Source organism: Passer montanus, unplaced genomic scaffold (assembly GCF_014805655.1).
Source record: "Passer montanus isolate IOZ18808 unplaced genomic scaffold, ASM1480565v1 scaffold63, whole genome shotgun sequence".
NCBI classification, from domain to species: Eukaryota; Metazoa; Chordata; class Aves; order Passeriformes; family Passeridae; genus Passer; species Passer montanus.
The window spans coordinates 3,378,417-3,400,438 of record NW_024371371.1 but is presented as its reverse complement, the minus strand read 5'-3'; the positions used below and the strand labels follow the sequence as shown (position 1 = coordinate 3,400,438).

The 22,022-nt window shown below is 43.7% G+C and overlaps 1 protein-coding gene across 6 annotated transcripts in view; it reads left to right on the top strand.

Annotated features, from left to right (window-relative positions):
• Positions 1-6,149, top strand: part of PER2 (period circadian regulator 2) — a 45,296-nt gene extending 39,147 nt beyond the window's left edge. For all 6 annotated transcript variants that reach the window (XM_039727938.1, XM_039727939.1, XM_039727937.1 and 3 more), the window contains 4 exons: positions 140-326; positions 821-1,013; positions 2,638-2,788; positions 3,686-6,149. In XM_039727938.1, coding sequence (XP_039583872.1) covers positions 140-326; positions 821-1,013; positions 2,638-2,788; positions 3,686-3,835 — 681 coding nt within the window. In that variant the 3' untranslated portion in view covers positions 3,836-6,149. The remainder of the gene's footprint in view (positions 1-139; positions 327-820; positions 1,014-2,637; positions 2,789-3,685) is intronic.
• The last annotated feature ends 15,873 nt before the right edge of the window (positions 6,150-22,022 follow it).

The following is a 22,022-nucleotide window of genomic DNA, read 5'->3' as shown; positions in this document are numbered from 1 at the left end:
ATAACTGTTTATTATCTTGAAGCATAATTTCTGAGAATTTATTAATTTAAAGTAACAAAACTATTACATTTAGTAATATAAATAGCTTTGATTTTTGGTGTTTGGGTTTTTTAATTCTATTTTTTCTCCTCATCACTAGGCTGAATCTCCAATGGATGCTCAGAACAGCGATGAGCTCTCCATGTCCAGTGTCCTGCTTGACATTTTACTGCAGGAGGATGCATGTTCAGGCACTGGCTCAGCCTCTTCAGGGAGTGGTGTGTCTGCAGCTGCTGAGTCCCTGGGCTCTGGCTCCAATGGCTGTGGCATGTCAGGGAGCAGAACAGGTAACTCAGGCAGCCAGAACCCTCCTGGCATTGCAGAACAGTTTGAGGTCTTGCAAACACCATGAACAGCAAGTGAAAAGCTTCATCTTTACTCCTTGTTGCATAGTTTATTCTTGATTTCTTTCTTACTGCATTACACAAAAGTTTTTCTATTGTGCTTGATTTACAGAATAGAACCTTTTCTAAGTGTGTGTAAAACAGGCATTAAGATATGGAGGTATAAAGGAATAATAAAAAGACCATACTCCTTCATGTTAATTTAAAACTTCTAATTATTCTGTTGAAATTTAATGGAGACTCTACTTAAGAATTTGAGTTTTTAGAAGATTAATGCAGTTACTCAAGGGTGGAAGTTCCCTCTGTTTAAAAAAAAGAAGTAGAGTAGTGGTTATATTTATACATTCAGTTCTCTTTAATCTTCTCTGCACTCAAAAATATTCAGATAATCCATGTATTGGACAATTTATAATGAAATGTTAAATCTCTGTTTACAGGTAGCAGTGAAACTAGTCACACCAGCAAATACTTTGGCAGCATTGATTCCTCAGAGAATCACCATAAAAGCAAAATGAAGACAGAAATGGAGGAAAGCGAGCACTTCATCAAGTATGTGCTTCAGGATCCCATCTGGCTGCTGATGGCCAACACAGATGACACAGTGATGATGACTTACCAGATCCCCTCCCGGTAATGCCAGTGGCACAGCCCTTCACACACCCTGTGTTCAGGAGGAAAGATGGATAGGAATCTCTCTGCAGAAATAAACTGATTTTAATGTTTAGCTCAGCGTCAAGAAAAATTCTTGCTTCCTTTATATGTTTTGTACACTACACAAGAACTTCTCAAGAAGGAGAAATTGTTTAATTAGGTTTAGCTGTATTTTTATGTCAATTTCCTGAGCTGAAATGAACTGTGTGTATTTTTTGGAAGCTGTTCCGTAGTTAGTGATTTGTTACTACTTGCCCAGAAATCCCTGATGAATGTGCTTAGACCTAGACGTGGTCTGGCCTGGAAGATCTCCAGTCCTTGGCTCTTGTCCTTGAGATGCCACATTCAGTGGAATGCTGCTCTTGGACTTGCAGATTTTTTTCTCAGTTGTTAACTTCCATGTGTTCATTCTCCTCCATAAAATAGGACAAGGAAGTAGAAGGTAAAAGTCATAAGGCTTCTCATAAAATGAACTTAAAAAAATAAAATTAAAAGCCTCAATACTTCAGTAGCACAGGACAAGGAAGTAGAAGGTAAAAGTCATAAGGCTTCTCATAAAATAAACTTTAAAAAAAATAAAATTAAAAGCCTCAGTACTTCAGTAGCAAAGAGCAGATATAGGGAAAGAAGGGGTGACAAGTCTGGATTATTTTTTTCAATCTACTTGTTTATATTTCTTGGGAGCAGTGAATGGTGTTCTGGGAAGAAGTGGAGGTTTCAGTAAAGACAGGGCTTTGAAAGGGAAGGTAAACAAGCTTTCAAAACACAGGAGCACAGGCATGACAGGGAAAGTAAATTCATTTTAAGAACTTTAGCTCTTTTTTTCCAGTTTTAAAAATACTTTGACATTTCTCAGTTTTTGTAGTCTGAAGTGTTGACAGCCACAGGTTGGAATTGCAGTAGCCCATAAAATCAGCAAAGCCTGCCAAAGAGCAGGATATTTTGGTAAGAAGAGTGAAGCTCATTGTCAGAGTGCAAAGTGAAGTGTAAATCCAACCTGTTCTTAGGTACCCTGTAAGGAAAAGAAATTATTTTGGGTTTCTTGGAGCTTGCTTTCTATTGTTGTCATTTATAGAGGGATACAGCTTGTAAATGTTGCTGTGGGATGGGTTTTTGTAGGTTCCTGAATGGAGGTAGGGCATTTGGAGGGAGAGAGAATTTTGGCTGCTGAAATAAGAGGTTTTCTAAAGTTTAGTTCATTCTTGGTGACCTTCTTAAACGTATCTTACACATCTTCCTACTCCTGCTTTATCTCCTGTGCATCAAGTGTCTGCTTTGGGTTCTCCTCCCACTGAAGGGGGCTTGGACCAGCAGCAGAGGGAAACTGGAGCTTTGCTGGTTTCCCTGGTGCTGCTGCCTGAATTGCTCTAAGAAAACTTCTCACTGATGGGATTTGAAAAGACATGAGCCAGCAGAGATGTCTGCAAATGCAGAGAGCAGCTGGAGTAGTCACATTTCATTTTCTTCCAATATAAGATTGCTAAGCATAACGTTCTGGAACAAAAATAGTCTTTAAAAATGTTAGTATTTGACTGTGTAACCTCACGTAGGCATGAAGCCCAGAAACTGATGAAGCTCAATTTCTAAATACGTTTTATTTTAGGGATTTGGAAACAGTTTTAAAGGAAGATAAGCAGAAATTAAAGCAAATGCAGAAACTACAGCCAAAATTTACAGAAGAACAAAAAAGAGAGCTTATTGAAGTTCATCCATGGATTCAGCAAGGTGGACTGCCAAAAACTGTTGCTAATTCTGTAAGTTTAGTGGGTTAATTACTTTTGCATGTATAATAGTGCTTAAATTATTAGCTGCCTATGTTAGACTCTTCCTTTCCTGTTGCTATGAAAGCTTGGTCAATTATGCATAGGGAAAAAAAAAGAAATTCAAACTTCTATGCAGTGGTTTCTAGCTTGATTCAATTTAGCATAAATCTTCTTTCCAATGGAGGAAATTAAAGTACTGGTGAATGCAGTACAAGAAATTTCCTTCCTCTTTCTGAATTTCTGTGTCTCTGTTTGAAATGCTTTAGCAACATAGCAGAAACTTCACTACATAAAAATCTCTACTTCGTGCGCAGAAATGGATGCCCATTGTTTTCAGAGTACAAAATTAATGGCAATATACTGATCCTTTTTTCTATCAGACTTCTCACTCAGGATTATGATTCCTCTAAGTAGTTTAATGGCTTGAAAGGAAAAAAAAAAAAGAAAAACCTCAACAGAACAAAGCATCCATGCAATTTTATTTGTTGTGTGTGTATTTTACTTATTCACACACAAATACCTGATGGCATTTTCTTTTCCCTAAGCTTTCTATCGTTTGTGGCCTTTTTTGCACAAAAGCTGTCAAACACAGAGGCTCTGTTTGCACAGGAGTGTTTCAAAAGTCAGTGTGAAGGAATTGCAGTGGAACCCTAATTGTGTTAATGTCACTGCAGCCCTGATCCTACAAGCACCCACCTTGTGGTCTGTGCACTTGCATTGATTTATTGCACTTTATAAAATCATGGTGTGTGGAAAAGTTGTGGAGTAAAATACATCTGGTGGAAAGGTTCTCTTGGAATCAAGGGTTGCATGCAGGTGGACTGCTGCTTGAAAAAGCTTTTCTTAAAATTTTACTTATGAGTGCTTCTATTCCTTTTTGCTTTTTAGGAATGTATTTTTTGTGAGGACAATATACAGAGCAATTTTTATACATCATATGATGAAGAAATCCATGAAATGGACCTTAATGAAATGATTGAAGATAGTGGAGAAAGCAGCTTGGTTTCCCTGAATCAAGTCAATGAAGAACAAACATAGCCTTTGAGCCTGTTGTTTTGAAAATTGCTTCAAAACGACAGTGAAGGATCCACAAAGGTTTTCATCTTTTATCCAGCTGGATGAATGCAGTTCAAAAAAGCAAATGTGTTTTTCTTGCTCTAGAAGAGTCATTTGTGAATGAATCTCTTTTTAAATGGTGGCAATCTCTTCCCAGTAAGGACATTGTTGAAGATGGTATAGCTTTTCTTTAAGACTCATTTTGCACTTACATGCCTCAAGTATTTCTTTATAAACTATAGAAACTTTCATTGATGCCTACTGTTTTTGTAGAGTGGGTTAAGAAGTGCTGAAAATCTCCTCACATACATACGGTTCTTCAAATCTCCTTTTGGTGGTGGTTCAGCATTATAAATTGTTGAGCAATTCTGTTAGTGGCTCTTTAGCATTGTTCTTAATATTTGAAGTGGTCCAGCATAGTAGAAGAAATAACCTTCAAGGAAATCAATTCACACTTGCCCTTCTCATACCAGTTGATCCCATGATCTTTGTTTGTCTCCTCTAGTTTTGAATGTAGGAACTTCTTTTGTCTAAGAGGAATGTTGAGCTGATTTTCTAAGATGGTCTGGTATTAAAGTTCATGTTGATGTGTAAGTACAGAGGACTGCAGACAACTTCGTAGCCTTTTATGTAAATGGACACTGCAAAACTATGAACTGTTTATTACCTTGAAGCATAATTTCTGAGAAAATTTTACTCAAGAAATCCTTATGCTTAAAGATTGTAAAAACTTAAGACCACAGAGGATGACTGGCCATGCTCCAGTGGCTGTTACACAGACCTTGGGGTAGCTTTAACCTTTATTGCTGACGTGTTCTGCCAGGAGGTTGGCCATCGGTTTTTCCAATGTGGCTAAACAAACATCAAATTTTTATGTGGCAAGAGAGAATTAGATGTGTCTTGTTGTTTGAAGATAGTTCTTATAAAAAAGAAATTCTTTTGAGAATAGTGTTGACTCAGTCTATTTGATTTACATGATGTCAAATTTAGCGTGGCTGGAATCCTTTGCTGTGGAAGATTTCATTTTAATGCCTCTGAGATTGTATTGACTGGAATGTGTGTACTTTATGTTCCTGTGCTGTTTATGTCTGTTGGATGTGGGAAGAGAATGTGAGAGAACAACTGTTAATATGTTGGTTAGTTAAAGGACTCATTCAGTCCTTTAAAGCAGTTTTTTGCTTTATTGCCAGGTGTCAGCTGTAAGTCTTGGTGTGAAAAGTGACGAAAGTTAATTCAATTAACTTCAATATGTTTGTCTTAAAATATTTTTCATGGGAAGCATTTCCTTTTTTAGTAGGATAACATTTCTATTCCCTGAAATTTAAGGTTATTTTCATTCTATACAAATATTTATCTTTTTATACAGAGAGGATGTGAAGTTAGATCTAGCACCAAAAACATGCAAAAGTGACTGGTATTCGCTTAGCAGAAGAAATAATTTGTTTCAAGTAACTAATTATCAATTGGAAAATTTGCACTGGAGACAGGTTCTGCAGGTAGCAAAGTGTGTCAGCTTGTGAAACAAGCAGAATCACAATCTTAAAGAATGAATAAGTATTTTAAATGTAGTATGAAGCACTACCCAGCAAGATCTGATGCCTGTCTTTAGCAGTTCAGCAAGGTCAGACGTAAATATTTGTAAATACAAAGTGAATGAGAAATTTTCCAGTGTTGGTGTTCACGTCCGATGTATTAAATGTTTTAATCATAAATGGAACAGTGCAGCTATACCAACAAACTAAATATATTTCATTTTTACATGGAAACATAAACATGGACCAGGGTTTGGGAAAAATAAAAGCTTTATATAAAAGGAGTGCATCATCATTATACAAATAATTTTCAAAGACTTCTCAACCACTTTGAACTTCTTTGCTTTAGCATGCTTTTTTTCCCCCATTTCTTTTTTTATTTGTCCTCATTTCTTTTATTATTTTTTTCTATTACCATCTTGTAACCATAACTTAGTGAAAGGAAGAGAAAAGTATATTTAGAGCATTTTGTGGATGTGCTTACTTATGGACTTAATCTTGCATCCTTAAAGTGTTTGCATTTACAGGGTGGTATTAAAATATTTTCCTGTAACTTTAAATCTACATGCCTCCATTTATAGATAAGATTCTGAAGCTGTAATTTTTCCAAACTGTTGTAAGATGATTTATTTGTGATGACACTTTGTCAACATGTCAACAATGTTTTCTGTACACTGTGCAATATATTTTGGTTTTGCCACTTGTGACTAATTTTTATGACTTTGCTTTTTAGAAAACTGGTAAATAAAACAGATATATTTTTAGTTGCCTTTTTGTTCCTTGAGGCTTCTACTCCAAGTAAGAAGTCAGAATATGTGCTTTACTGATGATATGTGAGCTGGTGTTTCAGACTCCAGAGCTTGCTGTGATGTTGGCTCTGCCTTCCTGTCCCGGAGTAAAATTGCTGCCAGCTTTTCTGACCTCTGAGTTTAGTGGTCCCATGGAAGATTGAATCTTTATGTTGAGTTGTTCTGAAATCATGTGCAAATTTTCTGGAAGAGTACATGGAGCTGGGCTCTGTGTTTAAATCTGCCAGAAGACACCTCTGGTGTGCTTTTGGCTTTGTTCAGTGTCAGCTGCAGCCCCTGAGCTCTTACAGGGCTGGCTTAGGGGCAGAGAGTTCCAGTCATGCCCCTTGGATTTGCTCTGTACAGGGATTTGCAGTCTTCTCTCGAAGTGTGAGGTGTTGTCTTGGAAGATTGCTGAAACTTTGCAAGCTGCAGTGCTCCCCTGTTGGTGTTTGCTTCTCTGCTGAGTGGAGCAGAGCTGGAGCTCAGGGCTGGGACTCCTGCTCAGGAGGGACTCAGGTTGTGAGACCTGCATTAACTCTTTGTCTCCGTGGCTGTGTTGTAAGAGGCTTGTGGATTTCTTTAAACCGAGCAAGCTGATTTGGTCATAAAGACCCAGATCCTTCTGTAAGCTGCACAATCAAGGTGTTTGGGTACCACAGAGCAGTTCAGCACACAGGGACACTGCCTTCACACCAGGGGCACAGCGGTGGTGTTGGGCACTTACTTGCCAAGAGCTGCATTTTAAAACGTGCTTGTTGAGCACATTTTCCAGGGCTCGTTGCATTAACTGTAAATTTGTGGGCAGTTCTGTGTCTGAGAACACTTTGTCCTGACAGCACCCGGGTTCCTTGCTCAGGTCAGCATGCAGAGAGGAGAGATGTGTTGGTGGAGCTCTGACAGCTCCAAACCTGAGTGTCACCCACCCGGACCCCTGTGCCACCCCGTGCCACCCCAGAGGTGCTGGCATTTGGATGCAAGTTCTGGTAAGTGACAGGGAGCACTGAGGTGCTGCGGGTGGGCTAAACTGCCAGGTAATGTTTCACACTCATTTCTGCTTTTGCTAATTTTATTTTTCAGTTTAGCTGTAATAAGAGTATGAGTTAAACGTGGCTTCAGGTATTCACAGACTCCTCCGTGGTGAGGTGTGTTCTGTCAGCACCCAGAGCCCGGGGCTGGCCTTGCAGAGCTCTTGGGAGGAGCCTTTGTCCGAGATTTTCCCACCTCGGCAGCCCCTAGATGTCACTGGTGTCTTGGGATTATCTTTGGCAGCATTTCCACCCGTTTGTCTTGATTCAGCTTCCTGTACACTGGAGCTGTTGAGTTTGCCATGACATTATTTGATGTGAAGTGAAAGCTCTGTGGCTTGAATTTCAAATAAGATGATGAGAAAATTCATATTGAAGAGCTGTTGGCCCAACGACAGTAAATGCAAACATAAGATCTGCTTGGAAAAGGGAAACCGACTGCTGAAAGCCCCACTTTTAGTCCACTTAACAGCTGTCATTAATTTAGAGGTGAAAAAAGATGCTATCCTTACTGAGAATTAAGATCCTTGATGGTTATTTGTCTCTAAGAAGGGTGGAAAGAACCCAAGGCATTGATGAGCCTCTGACCCAAAAAAGAAGATGGTGAAACAAGTTGCATGTTTCTGGCAAAGTAACAAACAGATGACTTGGAGGAAGATAAGGTTTGCAGGTGTGACTTCCAGAAATCCACTGTTTAATTGATCATAAGTGCTTATGAGCTTAAGAAATTTATTCAGTATATTGAACAAGGCAACCAAGAGCTCAGATACTCCTTTTTCTCAGGGGCTGTGGAAGAGGACTTTATTTTCAGGGTGTGTAACAGCTGCGTCCCTGCTTCACTGAAACAAAATACCAAGTGAACAGCAAATTAAACCCAAACTTCTCCAGGCTGTCCAAGTGGAAAAGTAACACAACACTGGGTAGAAACTGAGGCAACTGAACCCTTAATCATGGGTATTGCTCTTGGTATCTGCTGATAAAACGTGAGCTCCACCAGGCTGCTCTGTGTGTGTGCTGAGCTGCCACTCCGCAGGGTTTCTGGCTCTGTAGCTGCAGACAGAGAAGCTGCCGTGGCAGCACATGAATAGTGTTTAACCTCAGTGGATAATACAGTGTGAGAACCCTTGCCTGTCACTTGGAGAGAAGATGCTTTTCAGCTGAAGGGCACGCTGTGAAAGGGCCCCACAGGTGCCCGGGGATGCCCAGGGTGGGACAATGCTGCTGTGTGCTGCAGGGAGGGGAAGGAGCACCTGCTGCAGCTGCCCTGCAAGGTTTGCCACTGCACCCTTAGCCCCAGAGGGATGTGCTGCTTTGCACTCCGTTTGTTTTCCTTTGTTTTGGAGACAAATACAAGGGTGGATTCGAATTTCCTGGTATTCCAGGATTTGTCAAGGTGTACTTCTCACTTTACAGTCTGTAGTAAAACAGGATATAGTGAATTTATTGCTCTCTTTAAATCATTACAGTGGTCTAAAAGTAAACTGCTTGTGTTGCTGTTGCACTGCCCGCTTCAAAAATTCTACTTCTGTCCAAGAACTTATTGGCTGTGCTTTTCCTTTTTAGAAACCCTGACTCTTGCTTGTCTAAGGTAATGTCTGCTGCTTTCCCTTCTGTTGTCAGCAGCTGACTCCCCTGGAAATCTGTGGCCTTTTTGCTCGGGGTGCTGGGTAAATTCAGCAGTTCAGTGCTTCTCTAGTAGGCTATAATGTTTAATTTGCCAGCTGCAGGAAGCAGGAGGGGTGGGCTCGGCTCTGCCAGCTCCCAGGTGATGCTGTGGGTGGCACGCAGGATTTCCACCAAGGATTCCATCCCAGCCATCTGTCCTTTCTGCTCGCTGTCACTTTTGTTCCAGCATTTGAGGGTTTGCATTTAGCTGGGAGCACGCTGGCACAGGCGTTGCGCTCAGGACTTTCTTTGTTCTTGTGTTAATAAACTTCTCTCACGCCTTTGACACTCGGTCTCAGTTCTGAATACCAGCAGAGCTGTCCTCACGTATTTTGGAAAACTACCCTCTTGTGGTTCAGTTGTGTTTCTAAATTTGGGGAACACCAGGGTTTTCTGATGAAAATGGTTAATTGGATTGCAGTTTGTGCTGAGCAGAACCTGCAATGCAGAGCTACTGTTTCTTCTGGAGTCCTGAAATACGTAGTTCATTTCTGCAGCAGTACAGGATTCTAGGTCATAAAATCACATTATTTTTCTCTTGGAGTGAGAGACCACACATAATTTACTATACCAACCAGTGTATTTCAGTATCAAATGGTACGTAAGTGAACCATTTTGTATTTTTCATTGCTCGGTGTAATAGCTATCTCCTGGTGTATTTTCTATTCCTGTTTAGACTAAATGAGGTTTCAAGTTACTTAAAAAAAACAAAAACAAAAACAAAACAACAAAAAACACCAAAAAAACCAACCAACCAAACCCTCCAGAAAATAACAGAGTTGAAAAAAGATGCAGGTCTGCCCGAGGGCATGGAAAACCCGGACACCCCGGAATGGCTGCAGGAGGATTTGGGGGGCTGGGGGCTCAGCAGCAGCCCCAGAGCTGGGGCTCTGCCTCTGCCCCCAGATCCTGCCTGTGCCGAGCTCCAGCCGGGGCCAGGGCCAGCATCTTCAGTTCGTGCATTCAAAAAGCATATGGCATGTCACAGCGCGGGCAGCAGTGACAATGGCAGGAATGTGGCCATCGGGAGTTATTCCAGTGTCTGTGTGCAGTTGTCTTGACAAGCCTCCTCCTTTTTTGTGTTCCGAGGAGCCGTGCCTGCCTGTGAATAGGGCAGACTGTCCCAGCTGCTCCGAGCGGGGCTGGGACGGGAGGAGGGCAGAGCCTCCCGCTCACATCTGATTTCTGGGTGCCTGCCTCTTCCCAAGCCCCACATCCCTGAGGCAGCAGAACGTCTGTTCACTCCTGGCTGCCTTGAAGATGTTTTGCCTCCCTCCCCTTTAGAGACAAATCCAAGTATAAATATGTTTATTTTAGAATTGTGCTGAATTTTTTTAACTGCTGAAGCCACGTGGCAATACTGAAGGGTTCCCACATGGTGTAAAGAGCTAGGAAATTCTTCCATTGTCTTTAGCTTCCATTGTCTTGTAGTGTACAAAAAGATGGTTGCTGAACTCTTTCAGTAAAGGCTTCTAAAGCTTTGGATGTAGTCAGGCAGTAAATTTCATATTATTTTTGTAATAATTACTTTGCATTACATGAGCAGTGACTTTAAATGAGTTCAGCTATAAAGACCTGATTAGGAGCACACATGAACAACATTGTTTTATTAGTCCTGCCAGTCCCCCTGAAACACCTGCCCTTTATGTGCTCTACCATTATGAGGTGATGCTTAGGTCTTAAATTTTAATAACAGAATTTTCAGGGATTTCTGGCTTGGATTTTTAAGGAAAATCTGTTTGCTTGTTTGGCTTTTTAATTTTTTTTTTTTTGTCTGATAGTCTCTTAGCTAACAGGTGGGATAAAGGTGTCTGTATCTCAATCTGACAAAACCATTTATAGTCTCTCAACAATTTCATGGCAGAATGACAGGAATTGAAGCAGGCTGCATACTGGAAATGGTTGTACAGATTTCACTGACAGAATGAGTCTGATGAGGTGATCTGTGGCTGCCTTTACCACCCCATTTAGTGTTCAGAGCCCTGTGAAGTTTGTGGTGTTGTCCCTCACTCTTCACCCTGGCAGGGTGACTCTGCAGGTGGGGCCTTTTTGGGAGGATTTGCAGGATCAAAGGGCCCAAAGGCTCAGAAATTGTGGCTCGGTGCCCACGGTGCCTCCTGGGGGGACAAACTGCAGCCTCGCAGGGAGGCTGGGGTGCCTTGGTCCATAAACCCTGCATGGCTGGAGGAGCTGCCAGGAAATCAGGGGGCAGTGCCTGGTCCAGAAGGGTCTGGAAACAGAGGTGGCATTTGTCACCTTGGTCATTTGTACAGGCCAACTCACCTATTCAAGCATTTCCTAAGAATGCTTCTAAAACTATCAGATGTAAAATTTGTCTTCCAGCTGAGAGGAGAGAAATGTGTACTCTTTGTTCTGCAGGGTGCTCCCAGGAGTGGGGATGCAAGAGCCTTCCCCAAATCCTGCAGATTTTATCAAAACACAGTGGTGACTTGAAGCTGCTTGCCAAAACTTCCCGTGAGTAAATGGCTGTAATTAAGTGTATCCCCTGCCTTCCAAGCACTGTCTGTGCACTGCTCAGGCTGTTGGATAAGGCTGGGTTGAGCGGTGACACCTGGGCTATATATAGAAGGTGACAGCTTGCTGCTCCTGGAAACATTTGGGTTGTTGCACTCTGGTTTGTGACTTTCATGAAAGAATTGGAGGAAGAGGATAATAGCACAGCTCCAAAGGGCACTGCCTATTTGGAATTGTTTAACACTACCTTTTTAAAAAGCAGTTTTATCAACAGCAAAACACAATTTTTCTTTCTTTGGATGAGATACAGGGGTTCCTTGTCAGAGAGAATTTGAGAAAGAAACAAAGATGTATTGCTTTTGAGGCTTGAGGATGTTTGAACCTTTAGGAACAGCTTAGTTGAAAGTTGTCCTTTCAACTAAAATACAAGCAGAAAAGAAGGACAGAGGGCTGAATTTGTGCGGATTTATAATCTGTGATCACAACAAATGGGAAAGCTGCCAAAACAGGGAAGGTTGGAATTGCTCTGTGTCTAGACAAAAAAAAAAATAGAGAAAAACATTTGAGGAGGGCAGAGAAAAGTGATGTTTAGAGCTTTTGGCAAAAGAAGCTAGAGCTGCAGAACCCAGCCCCAGGAAGGGCTGTGTGCTGAGCTGCTCTGTCAGACCAATATAGATCTGAGCTCTGAGGCAGCATGAGCCAAATCAAAACTGTGTGCAGGCACTTGAGATTTTGGGTTCTTTGAAAACCAAGTCCCAGATAAGTAACTGGTCTGCCTAAATCTCTTTGCAGGTTTATTCAGAAAAACATCTAAAATGTCATTGTCCAAACAGTTGCTTAATACCAAATGTTCTCTGAGAACAAAACCAGTAAGTACAAAACATGTATAAAGTGATACTCTTTTGTTCCAGGGGAAGGAGAGGGGAAGTGGAGCCCTTCCTCTGGAAGGTGTGTGTTTGATTTGGTGCTGCTGGGATGCCATGGCTACAGGCACTGCAGAAAACAAACCCCAGCACCAGGGGCTCTCCCTCTGCTCAGTCCCCATCTCCTGCCCACTACTGACATTCCAGCAGGAGATACAGCAGGGTTGAAGGCTCATGTGTTTCAGCATTAAAGAGGACCAGAGGTCAAAATCTTTTCATTTGGGCCAGAAAGCTGAATTTTCCCATCACCCTGTAGGACTCTGGTGCTTCTCTGGGGGATGCAGTGTGAGCAGCAGTTTTGGTTTGGTTTCTCACCAACAAGAAATGAAGGAAAGGTGAGGACAGCACACTCAGTGGAGACTTTCTCACAAACTGGGTTTTCCCAGCTGTGTGGGACAAGCTGGGATCCACAGCTAAACCCTCCTGCCTGGACAGGCACTGCTGTGCTCTCGTGGTAAGGAGCTGGGTGTCACAGCTGGGTGTCACAGCTGGGTGTCACAGTGTCTCAGCTGGCTGTCACAGCTGGCTGTCTCAGCTGGGTGTCTCAGCTGGGTGTCACAGTGTCACAGCTGGGTGTCACAGTGCCACAGCCGTGCTCAGTGCCTGTGGGTGCTGCACTGGAAAAGTGGCAGAAGGACTGCCACAGCAAAGAACCCACCTGTTTGTGTCCACAAGATCTAAAAGTCCCTGGCACGGGCTCCAGTGTGTTCAAGGAGGGAGGTAATACCCGAGAACTCCTGTGGTGCTGCCAGCACTGCAGGAATCCCTTTTCCCAGGGCAGGCAGCAGGGATGCAAGCATTCTGTTTGGGAGGGGAAGAACAAAAAACCCACGGCCAGACCAGAGAATGCTTGTATACATGTAACTTTTTTCTTTCCTGATCTACTTGTTTTGCATGACATGGATTACGTTTGTTTGCATATTTTATTTTCTATCTGGCCCATGTCATTTGCATCTGTTAATTTTAAATGCATGTGTGTGGCTGAGTTGGAGGGGTCATGGCTAGGCTGGCCAAGGAGAGCCCTTCCCTGAGTGCTCAGTGGGGCTTCACAAATCCATCTGGGTGACCAAAGGGGACAGGGAGAGTTTATGCATCCAGCATTCACCCATCAACACTTGCTCTTCATGTAAGACCTGGGTCTCATAACATGTGAATTATAGGGGACTTGAGAATGTAAAATTTGAGGAGGCTTTTTCAGCTGAATTGGCCAGTTAGGCAGGGAAACTCCTGCCTTGAGAAACACATGACCAGTTCTCCCCTAATGCAATTCTGGAGTTAAATTCACACTGCCTGAGTGCAGAATGGAGGGAGGAGTGTCTGGCAGCAGACTCCATCCTGAGAAACTCAGAAGATTCTGCTTGTTTTGAATGTACTTACTTGAATTTTACCTATGATACAAATTAAAGTGCAAGAAAACATTGGCTTGATTCAACAGCAATGACTGACAGCAAGAGCCCTGAGGGAGGTAATACCCGAGAACTCCTGTGGTGCTGCCAGCACTGCAGGAATCCCTTTTCCCAGGGCAGGCAGCAGGGATGCAAGCATTCTGTTTGGGAGGGGAAGAACAAAAAACCCACGGCCAGACCAGAGAATGCTTGTATACATGTAACTTTTTTCTTTCCTGATCTACTTGTTTTGCATGACATGGATTACGTTTGTTTGCATATTTTATTTTCTATCTGGCCCATGTCATTTGCATCTGTTAATTTTAAATGCATGTGTGTGGCTGAGTTGGAGGGGTCATGGCTAGGCTGGCCAAGGAGAGCCCTTCCCTGAGTGCTCAGTGGGGCTTCACAAATCCATCTGGGTGACCAAAGGGGACAGGGAGAGTTTATGCATCCAGCATTCACCCATCAACACTTGCTCTTCATGTAAGACCTGGGTCTCATAACATGTGAATTATAGGGGACTTGAGAATGTAAAATTTGAGGAGGCTTTTTCAGCTGAATTGGCCAGTTAGGCAGGGAAACTCCTGCCTTGAGAAACACATGACCAGTTCTCCCCTAATGCAATTCTGGAGTTAAATTGCCTGAATGGAGGGAGGAGTGTCTGGCAGCAGACTCCATCCTGAGAAACTCAGAAGATTCTGCTTGTTTTGAATGTACTTACTTGAATTTTACCTATGATACAAATTAAAGTGCAAGAAAACATTGGCTTGATTCAACAGCAATGACTGACAGCAAGAGCCCTGATTTAGGGAAGATTGACAGTTCTGAGAGGTCAGCAGATGCTCTGGCCTCACAGTTTTGTTCTCCCTTGTAGCCTAAATAAGAGTTCTTTGGTCCCCTTCCCTCCTTCCTTTGGCCCTTGCCTCTCTGTACTATGAAATGAATGACTGTAAAAGCTGTAAATTGGTGTGTGACTGTATAAATCCACAAAAGACAGATGGGAGTTGTTGGTAAATTCTGCTTTTATCACCTTTCCCCCAAGGAACCCCGAGAATACTTCTCCCTTATTTGTGTAGCTGTCTTAGGTTAGAAATAGGAATATTCCATTAACATCTGTCAGAGCTGGGCAGTTCTCTGCTGTTCATGGGGAAGTTTTTCGTTTTTTTTGTTGTTTGTTTGTTTTGGGGTTTTTTACTATTACATTTGGGTTGTTTTGTATTTCTTTGGTTTTGTTTGGTTGGTTGGTTTGGTTTGTTTTTTGGTTGTTTTTTTTTTAGTTTTCCTAATAACAAACTGTTATTCCTATTCCCATATATTTGCCTGAGAGTCTTCTAATTTCAAAAATCATAATAATTCAGAGGGAGGGCATTTACATTTTCCATTTCAGGGGAGGCTCCTGCCTTCCTCAGCAGACACCTGTCTGTTCAAACCAAAACTATAGCTCTTGATAGAACTAAACAAAACCAAACTGTTCTTGGCTGTCATTATAACAACTTGCACATCAGCATAATGTTTTTGTTGCATCTTTTAAAAAGCACAAATAAATCCCAAGGTGTTAAAGCAAGCAGGTACATATTGCTGCCTGTCCTCCCTGGCAATGCAGTTCTTCTAGCAAAAAAGCTGACCAGTAAGGATTTGCAGGGAGGAATGATGCATCTGACTCCATATTCTCAGAAGGCTAATTTATTGCTTGATGGTACTATATTATATTAAAGAATACTAAACTATACTATACTATAGTAAAGAATACAGAAAGGATTCTTTATACTCAATGCTAAAAAGATAATAATGAAAACTTGTGACTCTCTCCAGAGTCCTGACACAGCCTGGCCCTGATTGGCCAAAGAGTGAAAACAACTCCCAGCAGAATCCAATGGAACAATCACCTGTGGGTGAACAATCTCCAAACACATTCCACACGAGCACAACACAGGAGAAGCAAATGAGATAAGAATTGTTTTCCTTTTCTCTGAGGCTTCTCAGCTTCCCAGGAGAAAAATCCTGGGCAAAGGGATTTTTCCGAGAATGTGAATGCCACAGACAGGTAATGATTTGGTTGGTGTTTTCTGTTTGCTTTTCTTTTTAAAGGGGTTTGGGGAGTAGGCTGTAATTTCAGCAGTAGAGGAGTGGTGCTGCAGGGGAGGAGCAGGGCTGGGAGCTGAGTCCTGAGTAAGCACGGAGCAGCTTTAGGGACTCAGGGGTTGCACTGTGATTTGCTTTGCCACGGGCTTTTGTGCCAGGGGTGACGCTGGTGCTGCCTGTGAGGATGTGAGTCACTGCTCTGCTCCCTGCAGCAGCAAAGGGCAGGGTGTCCTCTGCCCCTGAGCCAGCATGGTCCCTGGGGGTACCAGTGCAGCTGGGGGTGCCAGGCCCTCTGAGGCCTCAGGATTTTAGGGTTTGTATTTTTCAGATCCTGTACTGCATTAGTGCATAAATCCATAGCCTGTCAGCTGCTGCTCTCCTGTTCTATTCAGATAAAAAAATTCCTCTCTGGACCTGAAACTCAAGGACACCTCACTGCCTCAGGCACCAAGAGATGTGAAAAACAATGAACTGGGGAGCAAACTTGGAGTAAATTACTTCATTGGCTGAAGCTGTAATTGTAGAATTAACCCCTGATATATGAATGGACCAAACTTATAATTGTCTGAAAAACTGGTGCCCATTGTCCAGCTTAAGTGCAGCCTCTGTGAGGCTGTGACTGCCCAAGGTGTGGCTGTTGAAGGCCTTCAATAAACACCCACTTTATTCTCTTGGTTTTATCTAGCCTCTGTTTTAGGTAGCCAGCCCAAGGCATCACCACCAAGTGTGATGTGGGACTGCTTTGCCCTTTGGGTCCTAAAACCTTCTCTTGGAGACCAAGAACATTCAGGAACTTTCCAAATTCTGTAACTTTATGTAAAGCTTGCTGGGAAACAAAGGACACCCTGGGCACTCTGCAGAGGTACCCTGAGGCTCCTGAGGAGTCTTGGGCTTCACTGAGTGGAAGTGTTGGCTTAGTAAGAAATGCTGATTCAGCTGAGGGATTAATGAGTGGAGGCTTGCAGCTGCTCGGAGAGAGGTTTGCTCCAGAACCCTAGATTTTGGTCAAAAGCTGTGTTCTCACTCATTTTCTGACCAGTTAATCAACTTCTGTGAATGAAGAGAGAATCAGGACCGGGTTATGTGTGCAATGTAGTCTCAGGCTCCTGGTACTGTGCAGGCATCTGCTGAGGGTCTGTTGAGCAGGGAAAGAACCTGAGCATGTTTTTTGGAAAGTGGAAGTGTGTAGGCAGATATTACCAGTGCTGGGGTCAGCCATGAGTGATGAGGCCTCCAAGGCTGGCTGTAAGCCCCAGGTGACATTGGCAGGCCCAAAGGAGGCCAGTTTTCTCAGCCTGTGTGATTCAGTTCCTGGTGGGACGTGTGGCTGCTGAGGACAGCCTCTCCCCACTGGTGGCAGAGTTTGGTGGGGCTGATGTGTCTCCTCTGGGCTTCCCCCCTTGCACACTCTGTGGAACATTAATTACAAAACCTGCTGCATGGTGACAGTGGAGGGGGTTTCATAGTGACTTTGCTCAGCACAGGCTGGTGAACTTATTTTAGGGTAGGAAGATTGAAAGTCTGAGGTTGTATTGGTGTGTGTCAGTCATGGATGGCACAAAGCCCAAAACACAGCCAGGCTTTCACAGGGGCCATGAGGAGCTGAAACCCACTCAGGCTCTGGGGGATGCCAGAAATGTCCTTCCCTCTCACTGGACCCAGGCACGTGGTTTTAAAGATGCTTTAGGCTGTGCCTCTCTGGTGATGGTTTTAAATTCGGCTGCTGTGCCTTGTACTTAAACAGTGCAGGAGCTCTGCAGAGTTCAGCTGAGGGTGCCTGAGTCTGTGCAGTTCCTGAATTGGCCTGGGAATGCATGCTTGAAGATGCCTTGGGTCTGAGCTTTCTTAGATACAAAGAAACTGCTCTCCTTGCTTTCTGCTAATATTTTAGCCAGAGACCAATGCAAAAACTGTAAAACCACAAATTGAGTTAATTTTACACTTAAGAAATCCAAGGCCAGAAGGGATCAGTTAATATAATTATTTGTATGTTGTTGTTTTACTAAGTAGTTTTTGTTTGTAACCAAAGCAACTTGTATTTGCTTCTGGAAATATATTCTGTCTCACTTGACATTAAAAGAAAGGAAATTAATTACTTCTTCTGGTGTCTAATTTCAATCCTATTTCTTCTCATGTCAAACAATCTGGACCTACTGTCTAGGTCTTGGCACTTAAGGCTCTACTTTATTGGATTAAAAGACTTCTTGAAGCCATGACTTCCTCAGCTAGTAAGTGAGCAATAGAACATCTGTGTAATGCAACATAGGCAGTGTAACTAATCAAATCACCCTCACTCATCATCTTGTTTAACAAATTTAACTCAAGGCCTCATGCTCTGAGATGTATTTTCATGTCTGAATGTTTTATGAACCAGCTTAGATATTTTTTTAACCTCCTTAAAATGCAGTGCAATGAATTTCACTTGCTGAAAACTATAATGAAATGCTAATGTTGTGTAGGGAGCTAAAATCTCCTTGAAGCAGAGAGACTGTTTTTCCCCTTTGCTTTTCCTTTAGCTCAGCTCATGCAGAAGCCTGAGAGGCCCAAAGTGGACAAGGTAGAGACACTATCCATTTAGATGATTGTGAACTTGGGAATTTGCTAGAGGATGCAACTTGGAACTGGGCATCTCGTGCAGAAAGAAAAAGAAATCTCTTAGGAGGCAGAGGAAAGGTAGGCCTCTGATTAAGACAGCTGGATTAGTTTGTGAATCCCTGCTTTTTCCATATGACCTTGGAACCATTGTGCTCCTCTCTGGAGCAAGATGATTTTCCCTCATGTCCTGGATTGAAAGGTAAGGCATGTTCTGGCTCTGGCAGGGTTGTTTTGTATTACTGCATTGGTTTTGGGGGTTTTTAAAATTTTGTTACCTAGTTAGAACTGTTATTCCCACTCCCATATCTTTGCCTGAGAGCCCCTTAATTTCAAAATTATAATAATTCAGAGGGAGGGGGTTTGCATTTTCCATTTCAGGGGAGGCTCCTGCCTTCCTTAGCAGACACCTGTCTGTTCAAACCAAGACAACTCCCAGTCCCATCCATACTGCCTTGTGGGTACCAGGTTAAGCAGGGATGCCCAGACCATGGCCTAGGCACACCTGACAGGAGAGGTGCTGCTTGACCCAGCTGTTTTCATCTCCAGAGAAAAGAGCAAGTTTGAGAGTGCACCAGCAGCTGGACACAGATCTGTAAAACCTGTGTGTGTGCAGGGTGGGGAGCAGTCAGGACTGGAGAGCTGCTGCTGTGAGAGTGCGTGCAGAGCTGTGCTTGGACAAGGGGCCAAAAACTGGGAAATCCTGAAACTGGGCTCCAGCAGCTGGAGCTGCCAAGCGTGGATGGCCCCTTGGGGCTGTGGGGCTGTTATCTGAGGAGAGTTTATCATAATGTGGCAAGGCTCTGGGTGCCAGGATTCACCAACACTCACTCCAGCACTTCTCATAGGAATGAATCCTCCTTTTTTGAGACATTTTGATACCGTTCTGCTAACAGCAGCATCTTGGATGGATAAAAATGTAAGCTGTGTTACAGACAGGAACCAAGTGCCTGCTTAGCAGAGATCTCCTGTGTGGTGTCTGTGCACCCCGTGGACCTGCTGCTGAGGCCTGTGCCTTTAATTGGAATGGAGACTGAAACATTTTTTGGAGAGGGAGAGGGCAGAGAGCTGCCGGATACTCGCCAGTGGGAGATGAAAGAAGATGCAAGTTGATTGGTGTGATTTAAAAGCTTGGTCTTGCCTCCTGGCCAGAGGCTCTGATAAAAGACCTGGGACATGTTGTCAAGAGGTTGGGAAGAGGTTTGAACTCTTAAGTCCTCCCAGGTGACCTGGTCTGACAAGGAGCATTTTCCCCTGTAACAGGTGTGACTGACATGCAAAGAGACGGGAAAACGAGCCCTTCTTTCCATTATTCTCCACCTGAATATCAAACGAGAGGAGACCTGTTAGTGTGCTGCCTCTCTCTCCTGTTCCAAGGCAGTGCACTGTCAGATCAGATGGTCTGTTTGTGTTACTTTGGAATGGAAAAGAGTAAATGCAGTTTCTATAAAGAAGGACTTGAAAAGGCTTCCCTGGTTTTTCATCAGAGCTGTTGGAAACCTTCCTTCCCCACACTGCCCCTTCCCCAGTCCCACCCCCAAAATCCTCACCTCTTCCTGCCTTTGTCACGCAGGTGTCAGATTTGACACCTTTGCAGTAAGGTACAGAAATGCAAATGGACAAATCCAGCAACACCTAATCAGAGGATGTAAACTTTCTGTGAACCTAATTTGTGGATTTAAAAAAAAAAGGCCTTATTGCTACCACATTTCTAAAATGCTTTTGACACTATTGAAAAGCTCCTCGTAGTGCTGCTCTGACCTGGCTTTTCTTTTCAGCCAGTACAGCACCGGCAAGTGCTCGGGGGAAAAGGGCTGGAACCCCTCTGCTCCTCCCAACCTCTCCACTCGGGACAGCAGCTGTCCAGGTGCCCTCCAGCCCTGCTGCCTGCTCTTCCCGCAGCAGAGGCCAGGGGCTGTGCCCGGGAAGGCTCCCCTGGCTCTGGAAGGGCACAGCACAAGCAGGCCTGGGGAAGGCAGCAGGTCCCTGCTTTGGCTCCCACTCTGCAAGGGCAGTCGAGGGAAGCTGAGCACCACATCTGTAGGGCTGCTGGGCAGGGATGGCTCTGCTCGAGCTGCCCCCAGCCCCTGCTCAGCCAAAGCTGGCACTTGTATGTTGACTCTGGGCTGTGTTTTGCCACCAAAGCACACCAAAGGATTTGCACACAGGAGCATTACAGAGAGCCCTAACAGAGTCTTCAGCCCATGGAGATGAAGCCAAGCCAAGCTGCCTCTGGTGCTGCTGCAGCAGTGGAGAGGCTGCTGGGGCCAGGATCAGCCCTGCGTGGCACTGCTGAAGGCACTGAGCTCAGGCAGGGTCTGAGTGCTGCTGTCACGCTCAGGAGCTGGCCTGCTCCAGCCACTGGCCACGAGAGTCTCGGGCTGAGCAGGGTCACACCACGGCGAGGGGCTGTGCGTGAGCTGCCCTTGGAGCGACAGGCAGCTGAGCCGAGAGGAGAGTGAGGGATCAAGCGAGGTGTGAGACCTGAGAGAAACTGGTATAAATAAACCTGGACTGGGGCTGGGGCTAGAGAGGTGCAGCCTTGGTCCCAGAGGGCAGCAGGTGTGTGGGGTGTTAGTTTTAGTGCAAGTGACCCAGGCCCCATTTCCACTTCAAACCCCACCCTCCCTCCCTAAAGCAGAAAAGTCACTACAGAGGGGCTCCCACCTCCTCTGGCTCAGCTGGATTTTGCCCCTCTCCTCCAGCTCAAAGGGAATTGAGCACAACAGGGCCTGAGAAGGACCAAACATTGTGAAGGACAGCTTTGAACAAGAACACCCACCTCAGGTAAAGAAAATGACAAAGGAAAGGCTTTGCCAGTGCTTCAGTTTCTATTTTTATTATTCCGTGTGGTTATTAACAAAGGTACATGTCTGGTCCCTTGGTCATTGGGTTGCTTCCTTTCTTGCTTGTTCTATGTTTGGGAACTTCCACGTATTAAGACACTTTACAATCCTTTTTTTCCTCTTCACAATGACAGCTCTCTGAAATGTATTGTATCACAGCAAAAATAACCTGGCATCTCCCCAAAGCAGGAACCAGGATAAGAATGCCAAGGGTCCCCCTCAAAGCCCCCAGAAACATTAAAGAACACCTTCCAAATAAACTGCACTCTCCATTCAATTGAGTCTCTTTTTGCTCTCCAACACCACACGCACAAAAAAAACCAAAACAAAAACACCCAAAAACCAACCTAAAAAAACCCCTCCAAAAACAAAAACCAGAATGCAAACCAGCCTCCTGTGAAGTTATGCCCCAGGACAGGATTTGCCTAGCACGTCTGAAGTTGGGCTGTGCATGTGAGAGCACCGCCTTCAGATGGCAGAGCAAGTAGAGCAGGCTGGAGGCTGGCATCCAGACCAACCAGCCTCAAACTCTGTGGCCCAGCACCAACCTCAGCAGTCTGACCTTGCTCATTCAATAAACTTAAGTGTCACTAGAATTAAACAAAAGAAATATTTGAATTCCAATAGCTAAGTTAACAATGCTTAGTACAAGAATTAAGTGCTTAATTACCAGCATTGTTTCCATTATATACACACACTGGTGTTAAGAGCCAACAAGAGGGAGCTGTATTTTTAATGTTTTTGAAGGGGTTAGAAACACACACGTTACACAATATATGCCACGTTGTGAATTCAGGGTTTTTTTATTAAAGATTAAAAATAAAAAACATTTGACACCCTAATATACATA